The 21315-nt window shown below is 43.8% G+C and overlaps 1 protein-coding gene across 2 annotated transcripts; it reads left to right on the plus strand.

The window, feature by feature from the left end:
- The first annotated feature begins 258 nt into the window (after nucleotides 1–258).
- On the plus strand, nucleotides 259–4282 carry LOC142845170 (WAP four-disulfide core domain protein 6A-like). Of its 2 annotated transcripts, XM_075963934.1 has the most exons (3): nucleotides 259–379; nucleotides 1427–1558; nucleotides 4116–4282. In XM_075963934.1, exons 1-3 carry the CDS (start codon nucleotides 259–261, stop codon nucleotides 4280–4282), a joined length of 420 nt encoding a protein of 139 aa, XP_075820049.1. The 2 variants fall into 2 exon arrangements, 1 of the variants encoding a protein (XP_075820049.1); XR_012909807.1 differs by lacking the exon at nucleotides 4116–4282 and having other exon boundaries at nucleotides 325–379; nucleotides 1424–1538.
- Nucleotides 4283–21315: the final 17033 nt, after the last annotated feature.

Consider the following 21315-nt stretch of genomic DNA (forward strand, 5'->3'; position numbering starts at 1 on the left):
GCTAAGAGATTCTAGGAGACCCTAAGCAAGTACACCCTTCTCCCCAGTAGGCCAGAGAGCCAGAGACCTCAGCTTGCAGAGGTCCAGACCGGAGAGTCAGAGGCCTTTCCTCCACAGTGTTACTGTGGAGACAGCTAGGCCACGGATGGCCTCCGAAAGGGAACATGACTGGCTCATGTCCAGAGTTGTTTCCTTGACGGTTGGGGCACAGAGCCTCAGAGCAGAAGCCGGAGCCACTGACCAGTTCCACCCAGCTTAATGCCTCTGTCCAGACAACTGCTTCTTAGGATGAGACTCTGGGAACTTGTGCCATTCCTGGTCCTCTTCATCTTCTTGTGGGGCATCCAGGAACCTGAGCTGGCTGAGGGGTTCTTTCTCAGTAAGTACTGTGGTACAGTTCTTAATATGGAGAGAATTAGATTGATGGGGTCAAAGAACAAAACACACTGCAGATGAGAGGGTTTCCCCATCCCAGTCCCAGACCCTGGTGGGAGTGAGATGTTTGGGGTCACTGTTTCCCCGTCATCCTGGAGAGGTGCCCTGGGTCACACAGGGGTCTCTGTCTGTGACAGCGGACTCCCTAGCTTTATAAGGAATTCTTCATGCACTTCAGGACTGGTGTGCATTGAATGGACATTGGGAATTAAGTAGACAAAAGGATCTCCACTTAGGATGAGCCTCTCCCTAGCAGCACCCCAGCAGCTGCCTCGCCTGCCCACTGCAGCTCCCCAAAGTTTTCCTGTATTCACAGGACCTTACCTGTGTGCTGAAGAACAGCCTCCAGGGTCCCTTCAGATGGTGAAGCAGGGAGATTTCCTCCTTACCAGCTAAAACACACTGAGCACTTGAAGGTCGTGGGGGAAGTGAGTGATCAGGAGGCCGTGTGACAGGAGCAAATTCTGGGTCCACTCCTTGAGAGCTGTGTGGCCTGCACAAGTCCACAGAGCCTCACATGCTCTGGACGCCTCTGCTCGCTCCATGGGACACTTTATCAATATTAATCACTGGAAGTCCTTTATCAGTATTCATCACTGTTCTTTTAGCCCAGGCATCTTGACCAAGGCTTCTCAAACTTTGTTCCATTAGCCTTCAAGATGACAATCTAAGCAAACACTGAGCTACAGGGGCCAACGAAGGCAAAAACCAAATGATCAGAACAGTCCCAAAGGAGCAGGTCCCTCTCTGGGGAATCCTGTAGGGGTGGAGAGAGGGCTGGAGAAGGTTCTGGGGATTAGGTGCTGAGTTGATGCAGGGGGCGATGGGGCCAGTGCTGTGAAAACCTGAGCCCCTGAGGGTTGCCTCTCCTAGTGACAGGTGAGGGGCCAACAAGCTTCCTCACTCTGCAGTGACACTCTGGAACTAGGAAGGGAGAACAATATCTCCTTCACCTGCTCAGGGGACTACATCTTCTATTTTCCTATAGGAGGAGTGTGCCCAAGATACAAAGTGAAGTGTAGATATGAAAGAACAAAAGACTGTTCACGGCACAGAGACTGTCCAAGAAAGAAAAAGTGCTGCTGGTTTCTCTGTGAAAAAATATGCATGGACCCCAAAATAGGTAACTGTCCAGTTTGCTGAATTGCTTGTACTCTGCTATTTTGGCACTGCCATGCCTTCTGGGTACACTCCTTCCTTCCTATGCTGGTACTGCCATGTCAGCTCCTGGACCACTGAGGGTTAGAGTTTGACCATGATTATCTTGACATCTGATTGGTGCAGATTTTGACAGTGATGGACAGAGAGACTGTGCTTTTTCCTTTTTCTTCCATTTCAGTATATGAAGGAAACAACATCCCTTTTCTTGTTTAAGAAAGAACATTTTTATGTGAGTGAACATTTTGGTTCAATGTATGATGCATGGCCACCAAATGCATACAGTGCCTCTGGAGGAAAGAAGAGGGCATCATAGTCCCTGGAACTGGTGATATAAATAGTTGGGAGCTGCCATGTGGGTAATGGGAACTGAGCCCAGGTCTTCTGAAGGGGTAGTAAGTGATCTTAGTGAGATCTTTATCTAGACCTGGCCTTTCCATTTTGAACCTCAGTTAGCCCTTTAATATGAGGCATATTGTTACTGAGTCATGTGACCCCTTAGCTACTCTCAGGTGCTGTTCTGAGATGCAAGTAGCTACCAAAGTCTCATCAAACAGCAAAAACACGTCTGGCTGTTCATAAATTGAGACAGATGTCGGGAGTTTCTGGGCTTGTTTGTCCAGGTCTCGGACTAACATAAAACCTAGGACGCCTCCCTCATCGCGTTAGCCTCCTATACTCTTTTCTCTCTGCTCACATCCTTGAGCTCCAGACAAGACCCTCAAAACTACTCGCCCATAATTCTATCAGCAAATATTTATGGGTTCCCGTGACACCCAGGTTGGGCTCCTAAATGAGGCCACCAAAGATTTTCCTGGGAAAGCCATATAGGACTTGGAATCTGAAGGATGGGTAGTGTGCAGGTAAACACAGACGCCAGCAAGTAGCTCATGGGAAAACACTGTGCTAGGAGGCATGTGATCAAGCGTGGAAACACTGGGAGGTGGAGAAGGTGGAGATGGTTGAGGATGTGCACTCGGACATCCGGACGTGATCCTCCTCCCTGTGATCCTAACCCCCAACTGTGGTCTACTCAGGTTCTGGTTCCTGAATCAGGGAATTAAGGCTGACCTCAACCTTGACATCCTCCTACCTTAGCCTTTGGGTGTCTGGGGTTCTAAGAGGTGCACCACCATATCTGGTGATTCATCTACACTTAACTCCCTCACTGGTGTGTGACATCAGGGAGTGGCTTCATCTCTCCAAGTCTCATGCCCTCTACCTGCACAAGGAGAACAGAAAGAGGGCTGCCACACCAGAGGAAATGTCAACATGTGTCAAAGGCTAAGACCCATGGCCAGACTTTAATAGCTAAACTTGTGTGATTGTAATGGAATTTTTCAGTGGTGAAATCAGTTGTTCAATAAGTTCTTAAGTTTGGGATCTTTCTCTCTTTCCTTCCTTCCTTCCTTCCTTCCTTCCTTCCTTCTTTCCTTTTTTTCTTCTTTCCTTAATTCCTTCCTTGCGTCCTTCCATCCTGTCTTCCTTTTTCCTTTCTTCCTTTCTTCCTTTCTTCCTTCCTTCCTTCCTTCCTTCCTTCCTTCCTTCCTTCCTTCCATTCTTCCTTCCTTTATTTGTTTATTTATTTCTGAGAACATTCCTGAAACATCCATTTTTTGCCAAAGATCTGCTCAGAATTGCTGCACAGGGCTAAGGTACAGTATTTGTTCATGAAGAACTCAGTTTTACTGCAGTCAGAAAATATGGATGAATCCACGATAAATCTTCATCACAGACATAAAACAATTGCATTAAAATCAAGGGGTAAAGCATGGACCCAGGAGACATCAGAAAGGCAATGATGCTGGGAATGTTTAGATATTGTAGGCGTGGTCTTCTGTATAGCTCAGGGCAACCTTGAAATCGCTGCAATCCTCCTGCCTCCGCTTCCCAAGTGCTGGGACATCAGGCAAATGCCACCACACCTGGTTACTGGAAGGGTTTTGAATAATGAATAGGAGTGTGCCTTGAAATCCAGAGCAGCTCGGGCATTGAGCAGGTGTGGAAGGCACGGAGACTGGGGAGTAGGCTGACTGTCAAGTACAATTTGAAAGGATGAGCGTTAAGAGCAGCAAAAGAGAGAAGCTGTGGAGTGGGAGGTATGGACTTTGGGGTTGGAAGATAACTGTTCTGAGCCAGTGCATCAGCTCCTCTGACGTCTAGTGGACTGGAGATATTTTTACTTAGATGGTGGCCATTCCTGGCAGAAAGGAAAGAGACAGCCATCCTTGCCGTGTATGAGGCCAAGTCATCAAGCAGTCATCATTCTGATGTTGAGGAGACACAATGGCCATGTCTGCTCCTGGGATGGTCCTGTCCCGACCAGAAAGGTGGTTCTTTGTTTTGTCTTCCTGCAGCTGAGAAAAAGAAGACCAGAGAGGCTGAAGTGACTGGTCAGATTCCCAGGGAACCAGAAGCACAACTCTGACCTAGACAAAGAGAGCATGGACAGAGGAAGGGGGCGGGGTTGTTCCTGGGGAGACAGGCATCCAAACATCTGTCTTCCATTTTTTTCCCCACAGATGTATGCAGTCTGCCAAAAGATAGTGGTCTCTGCTTGGCTTACGATCCACGCTGGTATTATAATAAAGAAACTGGGCGCTGTACTGAATTCGTCTATGGTGGTTGCATGGGGAACCTTAACAATTTCCATAGTGAAAGTGACTGCAAAGACATCTGTAAAAAATGACGTAAGTGCTAAACGTCCCCAATTGCATTTCCACAAAAGTTAAACAGCAATCTGAGCATCAGTTCTTTCCAAGGCCTGGGCAGTCATGGAGGTGCAAATGGGAAAGAGAGGATAGGAGGGAGGCAGTGGGCAAAGGGAAGCCTGCAAGTCTGAGGGGAGCAGTGGGAAAAGAAAGGACACAGGAGCAGGGAGCACCTGACCCAACTCAGAGGAGGAGCATGTGAGCTGCCGTGGTCACCACACTGAGTTAACAGGTATAAAGTGGTATAAATTAGAAGGCGCGAGCTGAGCCCAGCCCACCCATCACTTCTGGTTTCCCTGCTTGCCCGGGGATGTGAAAATCTTCCCATCCCTTTCCATTTGCTGAAGGATCTGGTTCCTACGGTGGCTGAAGCCCAGCATCTCCATCCTTACCCTTGTGTCTTACAGATCTGTCTCCCTGGATATGACAATGTTGAGCTGCAGGAAGCTCCTGGTCTTGGATAATTTGAGACTTCCTTCTGTGAGTCCAAGGATACTCTAGATTGGCTGACAGCAGTCAAGTCTTAGCCACTAAGATTCTGGCTGCTCCCACAACAGAATTGCAGAATTTGCTTATTCTCTTTCCCTCACCGGAGCATCTCTTCAAACGTAATGCCCTTAAGCCTTTTGACCCCTTCTCAGTGTAAGACCCTGTGACCTCAACTTCCGGGGTTCTCATTTATTCCTATGAAGACTCTAGTTCCTCCTAATAAAAAGATCATGTGAGTTTTGATGTTTCAGATTCTGAATAACTCCTCTGATATCTGCAGGTGTTCACACCTGTTAAAAGCCCTCTGCATGCAGATGTTCACGTCTCTTCACAGACCTCTGCATACAAATGTTCACGTCTGTTCATAACCCTCTGTACGCAAATGTTCACATCTGTTCACAGCCCTCTGTATGCAGATATTCATATCTTTTCACACCCCTCTGTATGCTAATGTTTACGTCAGTTCACAGCCTTCGGTATGCAGATGTTCATGTCTGTTCACAGCTCTCTGTGTTCAGATGTCCCTGTCTGTTCAGAGGACTCAATATGTTATCCCCATCTGCTCTTGGTCCTCTGTATAAATTCTCAGATAACAACTGTGTTGTAAGGGGATGTTTGTTTGTCCTGGCAGCTCAGAACTGAAATAATCACACAGAAACCATATTATTTAAATACTGCTTGGCCCATTAGCTCTAGCTCATTATTGGCTAACTCTTACATATTAATTTAACCCATTTCTATTAATCTGTGTGTCACCACATGGCTGTTGCTTACTAGCTAAAGTTCCGACATCAGTCTCTGGCAGGACTTCATGGCTTCTCTCTGACTCTGCTCTTCTTTTTCCCAGGATTCAGTTCTGTCTTCCCTGCTTACCTAAGTTCTGCCCTGCTAAAGGTCCAAAGCAGTTTCTTTATTCATTAATGTTAATCATAGCATACAGAGGAAAATCTCACATCACGACAGATTATGAATCTTCTACTAACAGCAAAAGGAGGAGAAGTGTGAAAATCATGACAATTGTGGATCAGGGGAAATGTATCTATCCTGTAGTGCTACAGAACTGAGAAAGAGAAGAGACAGCACCCCTTACTGGAGGCTCATTTGAAAAATGCTTAGAAATAGAGGAGAAAATATCTCAAGTAAGAACAGAGTTCACCATCAACTTTTTAAAGATATAGTGTGTGTGTGTGTATGTGAGTGTGTGTGTGTGTGTGTATCTGGAGGCCGAAAGTGGGTGCTCGTTATGACACTTGAGTCCTTCATAAGAGAAGCGCATGCTCTCAACACTGAGCCATCTCTGTGGTCCCTTCACTCTGCTCTTACCTGTGAAGAACTCCCAACCAAGCTTCCGTTAGAACTGACTTATGGAGTGTTTACGAGATGGTTCCTTGGGGGTGAAAGTCCTTGCCAGGGATAAAGGTGTTTGTTGTGCAAGCCTGGCAGACAGTGTGAGTTCAATCCCTGTAACACCCACACAGCAGGCTGAGAAATCAGCGCCAGAGCATCATCTTCTGATGTCCACTTTCATTTACACTGTTACACACTCTCTCACACACACAGTTACATACACGTCATACACATAAGCAATAATAAAAATAGTAGTAGTTAGTTCCATTGAAAAACACCTTTTTCTGGCTGCAGGCACAACTTGCTGGTAGAGTCTAGCATTTTTGAGGGACTGGCTTCTGTCCCCAGCAAAACTCACACACACACACACACACACACACACACACACGGTGTGTAACATGGGGAGATTTGTTTCCCTTTTAAATAATTGTTGCTTCTCTTGAACCTTCAGGAGTCAGCTCTCGTTTTCCCTTTTTTGTCCCAGAAATTGAACCGGATGTTTTAGGGTCGGCAAGCAGCACTTTTTACCTGCTGAGCTATCTGGTGATGGAGGAAGGTCATTGGCTAATAAAGGAACTGCCTTGGTCCATTTCATTGGTTAGGAGATAGGTGGGAGGAGTAAACAGAACAAAACGCTGGGAGGAAGAGGAAGTGAGGTCAGACCTGAGAGCTCTCCTCTCGGGAGCAGACGCCTCAGGAGAGACGCCATGCTCCTGGCTCCTGGGCAGACACACGCAATGATGCTCCGACCTAGAATCTTCCCGGTAAGACCGGTGCTCACAGATTATTAGAGATGGGTTGATTGGGATATCAGAATTAGCCAGTAAGGGCTAGAGCTAAGGGCCAAGCAGTGATTAAAAGAATACAGTGTCTGTGTAATTATTTCGGGGCATAAGCTAGCCGAGCAGGCGGCTGGGGTGTTGGGGACGCAGCCCCGCCGCCGCCTATTACTTCAAATGGCGCCCACGTGGACAACTGCTTCCACATAAAGCCTGAGACAGCTTAGGAAGTAATTCTAGAACAAAATGAAAGCATTGTGCCTGGTTTCTTGGTAGCACCAATTTCTCGGTTCTACTCTGCTTGCTAGAGGCAAGCAAGAGCTCTCATCTAAGAGAGGCTTCCTGACTCAGCTTCAGCTGCAAAACCCTGCAGCTCTTAAGAGGTCCTGCCACAAAACACTTAAACGGTGTTGATGAAAAGCTGAACACATGCTTTTCGGTTTTCAGCCGTAGCAGGAAAAAGGCTGTGCCGTTTAAAATGCCAGCTTTCTGGGCTGTCCTGCCAGGGCAGACTCTGACTCTTTTATGCAGGCGGTTCATGCGGTTTGCAAGCACAGGCTGCTGAAGCTCGCTTGCTGGCAGGGACCTTGAAACACTGTAGACTTGTGGCGCTGAATGCGGCTCTGGTCGGTACCTCAGCCACAAGGTTGGAATGGCAGAAAGCTAAGGAACGGACTAAATCTAGCTGGCAAAGCCACGCCTTTAGTCCTACTGATATTGCTCAGTAATTTAAAGGCTCTTGTGGTCAGAAAAAGAGAGATACACAGTAAAGAGAGATTCAAAGACAAAGAAAAATTTTAAATGATTTACAGTGTTAAAATATATGCAGACTAAAAGTTAAAATTCTTAAAGTAAACCTCTGTGACTTCAAGGTGTGGTAGCACACACCTTTAATCCCAGTGCCTAAAAGGCAGAGACAAACAGATCTCTGTGAGTTCAAGGTGTAGTAGCAAACACCTTTAATCCCAATGCCTGGGAGGCAGAGAAAGGCGGATCTCTGAGAGTTCAAAGACAGCCTGGTCTACAGGGTTATTCCAGGTCAAAGATAGGCGCTCAAAAAGCAAAAAGTTAACCTAGGAATGTCACAGCTTAGATTCTTAAGCGCCTAGTGATTTAAAGGCGCAAATCAAAACTGCTCCTGGATAGTAAAAAATTGCAGATTCACAATAGGACAGATTCAGACCACTAAATGAGTCACACTGTTGGATGAATGTACGTAGGCTTGGGAGAGAGAAGAAAAAGAATATAGAGAATAAAGTTAATGGTTTTAAAAAAAATAAAAGGTAAAGTCTTTAAAGAGACAGAGTACAGATAGTTAAGAGATTAAAAGAAATAAAAATAAGCCACGTAAAAATGGAAAATTCACAGAGAGTCTGGATTATGTACATTGTGTTTTCTTTAAAATTTTTGACTGTGAAGGAGCTGAGTGCAGAGAGACATTTCATTATATGGGCTGACAAGTGGAACCAGAACGGATATCATGAGGGTATGATTTCAAAATTTGGATCTAAGGATATGATACTTTGGAAAAGAGATTCTGCTTTTGTTTTCACAGAGGATCAGACCTTGTGGATTGCATTTATCCCGATTTGGTATGATGGACCACGCCCTCCTGAGGGGTTGGTGTGAACACCTTCAGAAAATTGCTTCGCTCAACTGCCAACTGAGATGACCCTGGCACACAGGTTATACCATGAAAGACCTGATTAATGACACCCCCATTCAGCAGGAAGCAGTTTGGAGAGAAAAAACTGTGCCCATGTTCCCAAAATATTGTTTATAAATGTTCTTTTACATTTAAAGGGGGAAATGATATAAGTATGAATAATTTGCATTGGTATGGATTTTAAGGTCAATTTTGTTATATGTATATGCATATTCTGCTATTGATTAAGGTATTGTGATTGTGTAGTTCATTTAAATATGTACTGTATAATTAAAAAATATAGGTTGTTAATGGAAAATCATCGATAATAGTAAAGCTTGTAGTCATGTTAGTTAGATTTTCTAGATATATACAGATATATTTTAGATAGACATCTTCATGTCTTTCAAAGATTACAGAATAGGACATTTAATGTTTTAATAACTGAGGACTTTTCATGACAATGAGACACTTTGCTCCTGGCAGCACCAATCTACTTCAGGAAGAAGATGGGCATCGAAGAGGATCGTTATGGAGTTTGATAGCCAATTGGGGAAGAAACTGCTCTTGCCTGGACTATTGCATAAACTGGACACAGAGAACCCGCAGAGAGAGGACTACTGAACTTGCCTAAGGTGAGATGACCTTTCGGGGTTCCTGATTCATGAAAGAGTCTGCAAGACATTCTTCAGGACAAGCAGATAGTGACTGCCTTTGAAATTTCCTGCTTTATGGAAATGTCTGCTGGATATCATGGGCCTGAAGGCTGAAGATGGATGCCCCAACGGTACAGAGGAACTTTGGGTGACTGTCTAGGCAGCGAGATGTCTCTGTCATTTCTAGAGTTTAAAAGTTCCTTTTTTCTTGTTTGCTTAGGTAGTATTGTATCTTTCTGGAGTCTTTGATGGAGTTAAGAATAGTTAGTTATAGTTATAGTTTTCCTTAGTTATGATAAAGATTATTGTAACTTTTACTTGATAACTGTTTCGTTATATGTAATTTTGCTATGTTAAAGTTAAAGCCTTTTTTTTTTTTTTTTAAACCGAAAAAGGGGAAATGATGGAGGAAGGTCATTGGCTAATAAAGGAACTGCCTTGGTCCATTTCATTGGTTAGGAGATAGGTGGGAGGAGTAAACAGAACAAAACGCTGGGAGGAAGAGGAAGTGAGGTCAGACCTGAGAGCTCTCCTCTCGGGAGCAGACGCCTCAGGAGAGACGCCATGCTCCTGGCTCCTGGGCAGACACACGCAATGATGCTCCGACCTAGAATCTTCCCGGTAAGACCGGTGCTCACAGATTATTAGAGATGGGTTGATTGGGATATCAGAATTAGCCAGTAAGGGCTAGAGCTAAGGGCCAAGCAGTGATTAAAAGAATACAGTGTCTGTGTAATTATTTCGGGGCATAAGCTAGCCGAGCAGGCGGCTGGGGTGTTGGGGACGCAGCCCTGCCGCTCCTATTACTACAATCTGGCAGACTCTGAGAGTCTTGTTTTCTATTTCAAACATTTTTTCTCATATTCCTAAAACCTTTCAGGCACGTGTTTTTCTGGTTCAATATGTTGAAAACGTTGCCTCCTCCCACATCTTTCCAGAGTCAAGTGTGTGAGCTCCAGAGTCAAACCTCTAGCCTCATGCCTCAGTTCAAAGGAGCTCAACAGTATGCAATGGGATTAGTCCTTGCAGCTAGTATTAAGCCAGGAGCACTTACTACACTAAGCCTATATCACTAATCCCCAACTAAATATGTCCCTAACTTCACTTCCTTCTGTGTGGATGCTCAAGATGCTGGCATCTTTTCTAATGCCACCTGACCCAGGAGAAGTGACGTCAGGGTGGAGGAGGACAAGTTGACTGACAGCAGTTAGAACATCTTAGATAGCACCGTCATTTAACCATGGAAGCACAACAGCCAGGGTCGTTTCCATAATCATTCGGTCTGCTCAAGGGAGGACCCTGATGCTGTGATGAGCCAGCCTGTGTCCATTACGTTTATGATTAAACTTCTGTTTCTCAAGGCTTAGGCTATGCCCCACCTGTAACCTTAACTACGAATGGTTCTGTACTGCCTGTTCCAGGAAGCAATAACCATATCTTTGCTTCATACAGTTGTTTATAACCATCGTGCAATCCCACCTTTCTTTCAAAAGGTTGCTATGACCACCTTGCAATCATGTCTTGGCTCAGGAGGCCATTATGACTAACTTGTTATGCTTGTGTTCTTCCCCTATAACCACACCTGGTTTTCCCACCAAACCCCCATTTGGAGACCCCTTATCCATGAGCTATAAACACCTTATCTCCCCCATGTTCAATGTTGATCTCTTGAGCCCCACCTTAGGGGAAGGCAGCCCTATACGTAAATTTAAAAAGTTTGCTTTAATTAACTGCTTGCTTTAATTCATTTAGCCATGATGATTTGTGACAGTGGTATTTCTCTTCAGATCTTTGGGATTGACAGCTGGAGCCCCCTTCATGGTAAATCTGCATTTACCATGGGGTTGTAGTAAAGATACAGTTTCACAGTGTCTGCTAGAATGCCCAAATCAAATATTATGGGTGAGACAGGAGGAAGCAAAGAGGAACTGAAGAGGAACAGAGGAGGAAATCAGGTGAAGGAAGAAATGGTACAAGACAGCATGGCAGTCTTGAAGCAGGGAATCAGCATTGTCCCATGTGCCTCTTACCCATGAGTGGGGTTGAAGCCCCTTCACTAAAGCTAGGTTGCCCTGCTCTGACCAATAAAACAAAGCAAAAATGGTGTCATGTGACTTCCCAGGAAGGTAGAGTTCTACTTCCTCTGAGTCCTGGGGGTGCGGGCAGGGGACTGATGAGGAGCAGCTGGGAGCAGGTGTCATGGGAGCGCTCTAGTCATGGGAGACAGCTGCAGAGAGGCTCATGGTGGGGAGGGGGACTCTGATTGGCAGAGCTGGATAAACCCCAACTGATGGATCATCAAGTAAGTGGCTCAGTGCCGTGGCTTCTCAGATCAGGTGAAAGTCCCACGATGAAAGTGCCACACAGACTCCACCAAATCACTAGAAAACGTAAGATACAAGCCACTACTTCACACAAGCTGGGAGGGACCCAGAAGCTGTCCTCCAGCTTCCAAAAAGCTATGTTTGAGTCTACAACCCCTACACGCAAGCTCATGAACAAACTTTCAAAGATTTAAAAAAATGTATTCTTGTCTAATTGAAATGCTGTATATCTTAAAGACCTTTATACATGTGTACAATGTATTGCACCTGTATATCATCAGTAGGTTCTTATCTCGTTATGGTGTGTAAGCAAGGATAATTAGAATAACCTGTGCTTGGTTCTCGTTCTCGCATATATGAGCTGTATCCATTCCATCTTCTCTCCTTCTTTACCCCCCAAGCAGATCTTCCATCTCTGCCCAAATTCTCTGAGTTTTGTCAATGATGTACAGATTCTAATTAGTTCTGCCCTTATGTGCCCCTGTATGGGGTCATCCACTGGGGCATGGGTAAACTACCCAAACCCACTTACCACACTTAGAAAAATGGCTTTCCCTCCCTCAGGAGCCATCAACTGTCATGAGCTCCTCAGCTGGGGGTGAGACAGCAGGAGTCAGTTCCTGCTTCATGTTAGAATGTTTGAGTAGCTTGATCTTGTGATGGTCTTGTGTGGGTAACCACAGGTACAGTGTGTCTGTGTGTGTTAACACTCACATAACCTCCCAAAGTTTGCCTTTTACAGCACACCCACAATCTACCCTGCCCCCCTCTACCACACTGCTCCCTGAGGCTTGGATATGGGGTTGGAGGTACGCCAGGAGCTTGTTAAAGACATTCTATCCATGGCTGAGTTCTGATTGCCACTTACTCTTGCCATTGTCAACAGCTGGGGTCTCTGCATTTAACCACCACCCACTGCAAAAAGAGGCTTCTTCTACTCAAGCTGAGAGCAGTACAAATCAATGGGTATAAACATGCATAGCTAGGGGACTGGAGAGATGTCTTCACAGTTAAGATCACTTGCTACTCTTGAAGAGGACCTGTGATCAGATCCCAGCAGCCACATAGCAGCTCACGACTGTCTGCAACTCCAGTTCAAGGGCTCTGATGCTCTCTTCTGACCTCTGTGGGCACCAGGTACACACATGGTGCACATATATACAACTGATGGGGGAGAGTCTTCAGCTTTGTGTTAATTTCATTGGTTAAATAAAGAGACTGCCTTGGCCCTTTAATAGGACAGAAAATTAGGTAGGCGGAGTAGACAGAACAGAATGCTGGGAGAAAGAAGCCAAGTCAGGCAGTTGCCATGATTCTCCCACTCCAGACAGACACAGGTTAAGATCTTTCCTGGTAAGCTAGTTCGTGGTGCTACACAGAATATTAGAAATGGGTTAGATCAATATGTAAGAGCTAGCCAATAAGAGGTTAAAATTAATGGGCCAAGCAGTGTTTAAAAGAATACAGTTTTTGTGTAATTATTTCAGGGCGTAAGCTAGCCAGGCGGCTGGGACCTGGGGCAGCAGGAACGCAGCCCACCACAGCTCCTTACTACAGAGTGGCACCCAACATGGTAACAAACTCCACGTAAAACCTGAGTAGAGCTTAATTTTAAACAGAGAAAAAACAGAGTTTGACACAGATTTTTGCTGTTTGTTGGTGGCCTGCCATAGAGAGATTTCCTGATTCAGCAACAGCAGCAGAAAAAAAGCTGAGTCATTTTAAAGCGCAGCTTCCTGGTGCTGTGATGCCAGTGCAAACTCTGGCTTTAAAGCATGTCAATGGCTTTTATGGGACTGGATGTTTGTGTTCCCGCTTGGGATCGAAAGGAGAGTGCTCTGAGACCGTGCCAATGGCTCAGCACTCCCTGCCTGCATCTGGGCAGATGGCAGAATGAGGCTTAGGCAGGCGGAAGAGCATGGCAGATTCCTGCCACCGTACAGAGAGGTGTTTCCAGGCTGTGCAGTGCTCTGCGTGTCAGATTTGGATGTAACTTGGATGAAAAGAGTTTCTGTGCCGCATGTTCAGTCTCAGAGTTAAACTGCTGAAGGCAGCTCCAATGTGGACTTGCTATGTGCCTGGAACTGTGCGCAGCTCCGGGCACCAAATGGATCTGAGGAGGGAGCAGCTGCTCCTTGCTGAACTGTGCTGACCTCAGGCAGGAACAATCATAATTACCATAACAACAGCGCAGTTAAGGTTTAGACTGGCAGTAAACAGGCAGTACTGTATTACCCCTACATGCTGCAACTTAAGTTTTTAAGAAGTGCTTAACATTTTAAGAAATGCTCCTGGATAGTAAAAAAAAAATTACAGATTCACAATAGGACAGATTCAGACCACTAAATGGATCACAATGTTGGATGAGTGTATGTAGGCATGGGAGAGAGAAAAAAATAGAGAGAGAATAAAGTTAATGGTTTTAAAAAAGGTAAAGTCTTTAAAGAAACAGAATAAAGTAAAGTGATACAGTAAAAATAAGCCACGTAAAAATGGGAAATTCACAGAGAGTCTGGATTCTTTGTATTATTGTGTTTTCTTTAAACTTTTTGACTGTGAAGAAGCTAAGTACAGAGAGACATTTCATTATATGGGCTGCCAAGCTAAACCAGAATGGATATAAGGGTATTATGATTTCAGAATTTGGGTCTAAGGATATGATGGTTTGGAGAGGGTCTTCTTTTGTTTTCACAGAGGATGAGACCCTGTGGATTGCTTCTATCCCAATATGGTATGATAGACCACACCCTCCTGAAAGGTTGCTGTGAACACCCTCAAAAAAATTACTTCACTCAACTGCCAACTGAGATGAACCAGGCACACAGGTTACCCCATGAAAGACCTAAATAACAGTGCCCCCATTCAGCACAAAGCAGTTTGGAGAGAAATAACTATGCCCATATTCCCAAATATTGTTTATAAATGTTCTTTTACATTTAAAGGGGGAGATTATATAGATATAAATAATTTGGATTGATATAAATCTTGGTTTACTGATACCAATTTAAGATCAATCTTGTTATATGTATATGTATTTCTGATCTTGATTAAGGTATTGTGATTGTGTAGTTCATTTAAATATGTACTGTATAATTAGGAAATATAGGTTGGTGATGGATAGTCATCAATAATAGTCAAGCTTGTAATCATGTTAGTTAGATTTTCTAGATATACAGAGATATATTTTAGTTAGATAGGCATTCTTCATATCTTTCAAAGGCTACAGAATATGGCATTTAAATGTTTTAATAATTTAGGGCTTTTCATGACAATGAGACATGTCTGCTCCTGGCAGCACCAATCTACATCAAGAGGAAGATGGGCATCGAAGAGGCTCCTTATGGAGTTTGATAGCCATTTGGGCAAGAAACTGCTCTTGCCTGGACTGATGCATAAACTGGACACAGAGAACCCTCAGAGAGAGGACTGCTGAACTTGCCTAAAGGTGAGATGGTCTTTCGGGGTTCCTGCTTCATAAAAGAATTCGCAAGACGTTCTGCAAGACACAGCAGATAGTGACTGAACTGTCTCTGAAATTTCCTGCTTCATGGAATTGTCTGCTGAATACTATGGCCTGTAGGCTGAAGATGGATGCCCCAACAGTACAAAAGAACTTTGGATGACTGTCCAGACAGCAAGATGTCTCTGTCATTTCTAGAGCTTTGGACTTCTTGTTTGCTTAGGTAATATCATATCCTTCTGGAGTCTTTGATGGAGTTGAAGAATGGTTAGTTATAGTTATAGTTTTCCTTAGTTATGATAAAAGATAAAGTAGATATAAATATTGTAACTGTAATTCTTGCTTGATAACTGTTTTGTTATAAGTAATCTACCTAGGTTAAAGTGAAAGCCTTTCTTTTTTGTTTAAATAGAAAAAGGGAAAATGATGGGGGAGGGACTTCTGTTTTGTGTTAATTTCATTGGTTAAATAAAGAGACTGCCTTGGCTCTTTAATAGGACAGAAAATTAGGTAGGCGGAGTAGACAGAACAGAATGCTGGGAGAAAGAAGCCAAGTCAGGCAGTTGCCATGATTCTCCCACTCCAGACAGACACAGGTTAAGATCTTTCCTGGTAAGCCAGCTCATGGTGCTACATAGAATATTAGAAATGGGTTAGATCAATATGTAAGAGCTAGCCAGTAAGAGGTTAAAACTAATGGGCCAAGCAGTGTTTAAAAGAATACAGTTTTTGTGTAATTATTTCGGGGCATAAGCTAGCCAGGCAGCCGTGACATGTGGTGGCAGGAACGCAGACCACCACAGCTCCTTACTACATACAACCAGGTAAAACATTCACACACATAAGATAAACATTAAAAACTATTTTTTAAATGTACTTTTAGAATACAGTTTGGCAGCTTGGCCAAGGAAGTTGGTTTATAATTTTCTCTTTTTTGTTGTTGTGTCTCCCCCTACTTTGGAGTTAGAGTAATACTAGATTTGTAAAAAGAACCCAGTAGCAATCCTTCAAAACTATTGAATTGCTGTTTTATCTTCAGCTCATCGGTTGTGCCTTAATCTACTGCTATTTCAGCCAGCAATTGCAACTCTGCAGTTATCAGCTTTTCTGGCAGTGGCCTGGCCACTTAGGCCACAGCCTGGTAGGGATTCTGTTCCTGCAGGTGTTGTCTCTGCCACTGCCATTGCCACTAAAGGTAGCTTTAACTAAATCTTTATCATTCTATTCATAAGTAAGACTTGAGATACAAAGGCTGGGGTTAAAATCTGCTAGCTCAGAGAGGTTGAGTAAAATCTAGCTAACCTTCTCTCCTTACTGGCATCTCCAAAAGAACACATCCTTCTCCTCAGCCAAACAATAAATGTCTCACTGCTCCAAATCTCTCCCTACTCCTTATGGTGTCCCCACTCTCTCTTTCTAGCTCTCTCTCTTTCACAGGTTGCTGAAATCAAAGGTCAAAGAGTAATCAGTTCTCGTGTAGAAAGAACAGTTGTGATGAACGTGTTATTACTTTCTTTTCAGCTACAGAAATGCTGTATATGTATCACATATAAGTGTGTGAGTATGTGTGCATATGGGAAATACCCAACTCTATCACATATAAGTGTGTTTGTGTGCACATGGGAAATACCCAACTCTATCACATATAAGTGTGTTTGTGTGCACATGGGAAATACCCAACTCTATCACATATAAGTGTGTTTATGTGCACATGGGAAATACCCAACTCTATCACATATAAGTGTGTTTGTGTGCACATGGGAAATACCCAACTCTATCACATATAAGCGTGTGAGTATGCGTATACATGGAAAATACCCAACTCTATCCTGATTGAGATGGCTCTACCCTGGGACATTCTACCTACAGATGCCCATGTCATTTGATTAGGGTTCCATGGCCTCATCAGGTCATCCCTGGAAATCAATGCCTTCTTTGGTCTGATTAGCTTAGTTCATGATGCCCTGCTCTGGGAAAATCCTCGGCCTTTTGCTTGGGCATTACTCCCCATGGCAGGCCAGTCTGGCAGCTACGTGGTCTCAATCTTCTAGGCTCTGACACTGCACACTTGCCTGAACATCCTTTGGGCCATGCTGGGGTTCCACTGCATTACCTGGGTCTTGCTCTCCCACATACCCCTCCTTCAGCTACCACATCCCTCCTTTGTTGTGAAGAACATTCTAACCCTGGCCAGACCTCAGCTTCCTCACTAGGCTGTTCCTCTACATGAGCGTCCTCCTCACAGGACTGAGGAGCTCACCCTGTACCAGGCTGTCACCCTGGCCCCCACCTCAGGTGCATGCTTTTCTCATTGTCCTCGGGGCACTTTTCCCTTGGCACTGTTTCCTGCCCCTGCCCTGAGCATTCTCTGGTTCTGCCCCGAGTGCCAGCCACCCTCCTACGCAGAAGCCCTCTGGCCTGTCCCAGTTCTGACGCCCACATTGGGCCCCTGGTGCCCTTCTTATGGGGGCAAAATCTTCCTTGATCTCCTCTATCTAATGGCTTTAGGGTTGACAAGTTCTGTATCTGAGGAGAATACAAAGGCAGAAAGCCTTTTTTAGAACATGTGTGAAAAATAATGCTGAAATATTTGCTAAAGATTAATGTTCAACCTAAGAAATGTATGAAGCGCTCACCCACTAGGCTATCACTGAGTCAGAAGAAAGAGCATCGTCCACACCCGAAATACATTGTTTCTTTCCAAGTCTCACATCCTTCCAAAGACTCTTAAATTGATATAATAACCTCCTTTGCTTTTTTCTTCATATTTTCAAAACCATGTTTCCCCATACACATATATTGGGTTTTTGACAGATAGGGCTTCACTATGTAACTCTGACTGTTCTGGAACTCATTCTGTAGACCAGGCTGGCCTTGAACTCACAAATATCTGCCCGCCTTCGCCTCCCGAGTGTTGGGATTAAAGGTGTGTGGTACCATGTTCAGTCAAACATAACTTTTTTATTATTATTATCATCTCTTTTTGTTCTTTATAAACAGAGTCATTCTGAAAACACAATTTTGTTTTTGGATGTGTGTGTGTGTGTGCGTGTGTGTGTGTGTGTGTGTGTGTGTGTGTGTGTGTGTGTTCCACAGGTGGGGCTTCTTGTAGTTTACACAACCAAGTCCAGGGTAGGTAGGTTGCACAGTTTTTCTGTCTTCAGCTTCTGGATGCCAAAGAGTCTTAAGAGTTTGCTGCAGTGGGCAGTGGTGGTGCACTCCTTTAATCCCAGCACTCGGGAGGCAGAGGCAGGCAGATCTCTGTGAATTCTAGACCAGCCTGGTCTACAAGAGCTAGTTCCAGGACAGGCTCCAAAACCACAGAGAAACCCCGTCTCGAAAAACCAAAAAAAGAAAAAAAGAGTTTGCTTCCTGCTGTTGGTAGTTGAAGGTTCTGTTGCTCCATTTCTAGGGCATCTGTGAGGATCTTTTCATGTTTGCCATCCTTGTAAGAAAAGAGACAGAGCCTGGAGTGGGAGTGCACGCCTCTAGTCCCAACACTTGGAAAGTAGAGGTGAACAGATCTCTGTAAATTCAAGACCAGCCAAGTCTACACAACAAGTTTTTAGCCAGCAAGTGTATACATAGAGAGTCCTTGTCTCAAAAAAGTATACAAATACATAATTATGAATGTAATTTGAATTTTTAATATTAGTCCCTTCTTTTATCACTGTAAACCATGGAGATATTTTCTCATAATTTCCTATATAAATTTTTCCTTGCCTTCTCTGAGTTTGTCTGACTTATCCTTGCCAAATTCTGGCAGTTGTAAGCATTATAAAAATTTCCAGCCAGGTGATGGTGGCACATGCATTTAATCCCAGTACTCGTCAGGCAGAGGCAGGCAGATCTCTGTGAGTTCAAGACCAGCCTGGTCTACAGAAAGAGATCCAGTACTATCAGGGCTATACAATAAAAACCTTTTCTTGAAAAAATAAATTCCCACAATCAAGAGGAATCTCCTGAGATTTTTATTAGCTTATTCAATTTGCATATTTATATTATTTATATGCAATATTTTATAGTATTTTTTCAATGTTTTATTTCCTGGCATTGGATAGCAAATCCAGGAACACATATAGTGGTCAAGCTCTATGCCGCAGAAACACATCTCCAGCCTTGAACAATGTGGTTTTTTAAAATCCCTCTACCTTCCTTATCCCAGATTCTCAAATCTTCTTTTATCTACACTTCTCCAACACATTTAACTTGTAATTATTCCTTTGGTGATATTTGTTTGTGGCCCACCTTTCAAGGTCAGCTGATGCAAAAGCCTTGTTTATTCTAACTCTCGAATGTTCCCCACAGGGTGTCCTAAGCCAACTGAAGAAATGTTTTGAACAAACATTTTAGAAATATCCTGCTGTCTCCAGGTTCCACCTGCTATTCTGCCAAGAACACTTTTGTCAATCAACTAAGTTTGTCGTTGGTTTTGTTCTGTTAACACAGGGATACTTTATATCTCTAGGTATTGTATTTGGTGTTTTTTAATGCATTTTTATTATTTTGCTTTCTCTTTCACCTCTGCTATGGTATTAGCTTTCTCTTTAATCTATGTTCATTTCATGATAATGATATTGATTTTCATTGTTTTATTAAAATGTTTTTATTATTGGCAAAAATTTTAGATTTGCATATTGTGTGTATCAGATTGCTTTCCTGAACCCACATCAAGGTCCAAAAACCCACAGAAAGGAGGGAAACACTCCTGGTGGTCAGGCTTGTGCAGCAAGACCTTTGCCAGTTGAAACAACTGGCTGACTTCTGTCACCATGGAACCGAGAACTTTAATGTCTAGTATCAAAACATTTCAAATGCTTTTATTTGTTGGTTATTTGAATGCCTTGTTCTGAGAACTGCTTGCCATCCAACCTTCCTGTGCATAAGTAACAAACATCAAAAAGAGCAGTGTGCAGGCTGGAGAGATGACTCAGCAGTTGAGGGCACTGGCTGCTCTCCCAAGGGACCTGGGTTCAGTTCCCGGCACCCAAATGGTGGCTCATGGCTGTCCATTGCTCCAGTACCAGGGGATATAGCATCTTCATACAGACATACAAGCAGGCAAGGCACCAATGCACGTTGAAAAAATAAATTAATCAGAAAAGAACAGTGCTTTAATTTTTATCAATAAATTGTTCTAGGTATTTTACTGCATTGTTAGGAAGTAATCACACCATAGCAAATTTAGTTAAAGTTATTAGTACTGCTGGTTGACGGAGACAGTTTTCAAAATGTCCATCCACTGAGCTTTTTGTTGTTGTTACTGAAATAATACATTAAAATTGTCTGATGATCAGTCCTGCCATAAATGGCCAATCAGGTAACTTCAGACCATTGGTTCTCAACCTCCCTAATGCTGCAACCCTTTAGTACAAGTTCCTCATGTTGTGCTGACCCCCCAACCATAAAGTCTTTTTGTTGCTACTTCATAACTGTAACTTTGCTATTGTTACAAATCAAAAATGTAAATATCTTTGTTTTCCAATGGTCTTAGGTAAACCCTGTGTGAAAGGGTCATTCAACTCCCATGGGGCTGTCAACCCACGTGTTGAGAGCCAGAGCTTTAGACAGTTCCACTCAGTGAGGCTAATGTCAGATGGCCTGGGGGTCCCACCCAAACCTTTGAATACTAATCTCCTGCAGGGAATACTAATCTCTGGAGCAAGACAGCCACAAGTCCCTGATGTTCCCTAGTGCCTGGGAGGGGAAGTGAGAGCACTGGCCACCAGCCCTTCCCTCAGTGACTTCTCTTTAGTGGCCCAACATGAAACAACCTGTGACTTTTGCCTAGAGCAATTGCTTCAAGCTAACCCAGTGTAACTCTAAGGGTCTGGCCCCTGTGCTCATGTCAATGCCCTTTCTGCCTGGTACACCTTCCTGATCCAATTCCTCATTAATTCTCTAATCTTAACCGTGCCTTGTGACGATGGACGTCATTCAGGATGCTCAAATACTGCACTGTAGAGGGATTTGGAGTAGGGTCTTGCTGAGTGGACTCATATAGGCTCAACTACCAGTTTGTGCTGATTTATTCTTCTTTACTATTTTTGTTTGTTTGCTTTTGTTTTGTTTATTTTTTGTTTTGAGACACGCTTTCTTTGTGTAATAGACCTGGCTGTCCTGGAACTTGATCTGTAGACCAGGACTGCCTCAAACTCAGAGATCCGCCTACCTCTGCCTCTGTGAATTATTTTTTTTAAATGACATTTAATTGCTGTTTTATGTATATAAATGTTTTGCCTGGATGTGGTGCACCATGTGCAAGCAGCGCTTAGGAGACCAGAGGAAGCAGCTGGATCCCTTGAAACTGA

Source organism: Microtus pennsylvanicus, chromosome 2 (genome assembly GCF_037038515.1).
Source record: "Microtus pennsylvanicus isolate mMicPen1 chromosome 2, mMicPen1.hap1, whole genome shotgun sequence".
Lineage (NCBI taxonomy): Eukaryota > Metazoa > Chordata > Mammalia > Rodentia > Cricetidae > Microtus > Microtus pennsylvanicus.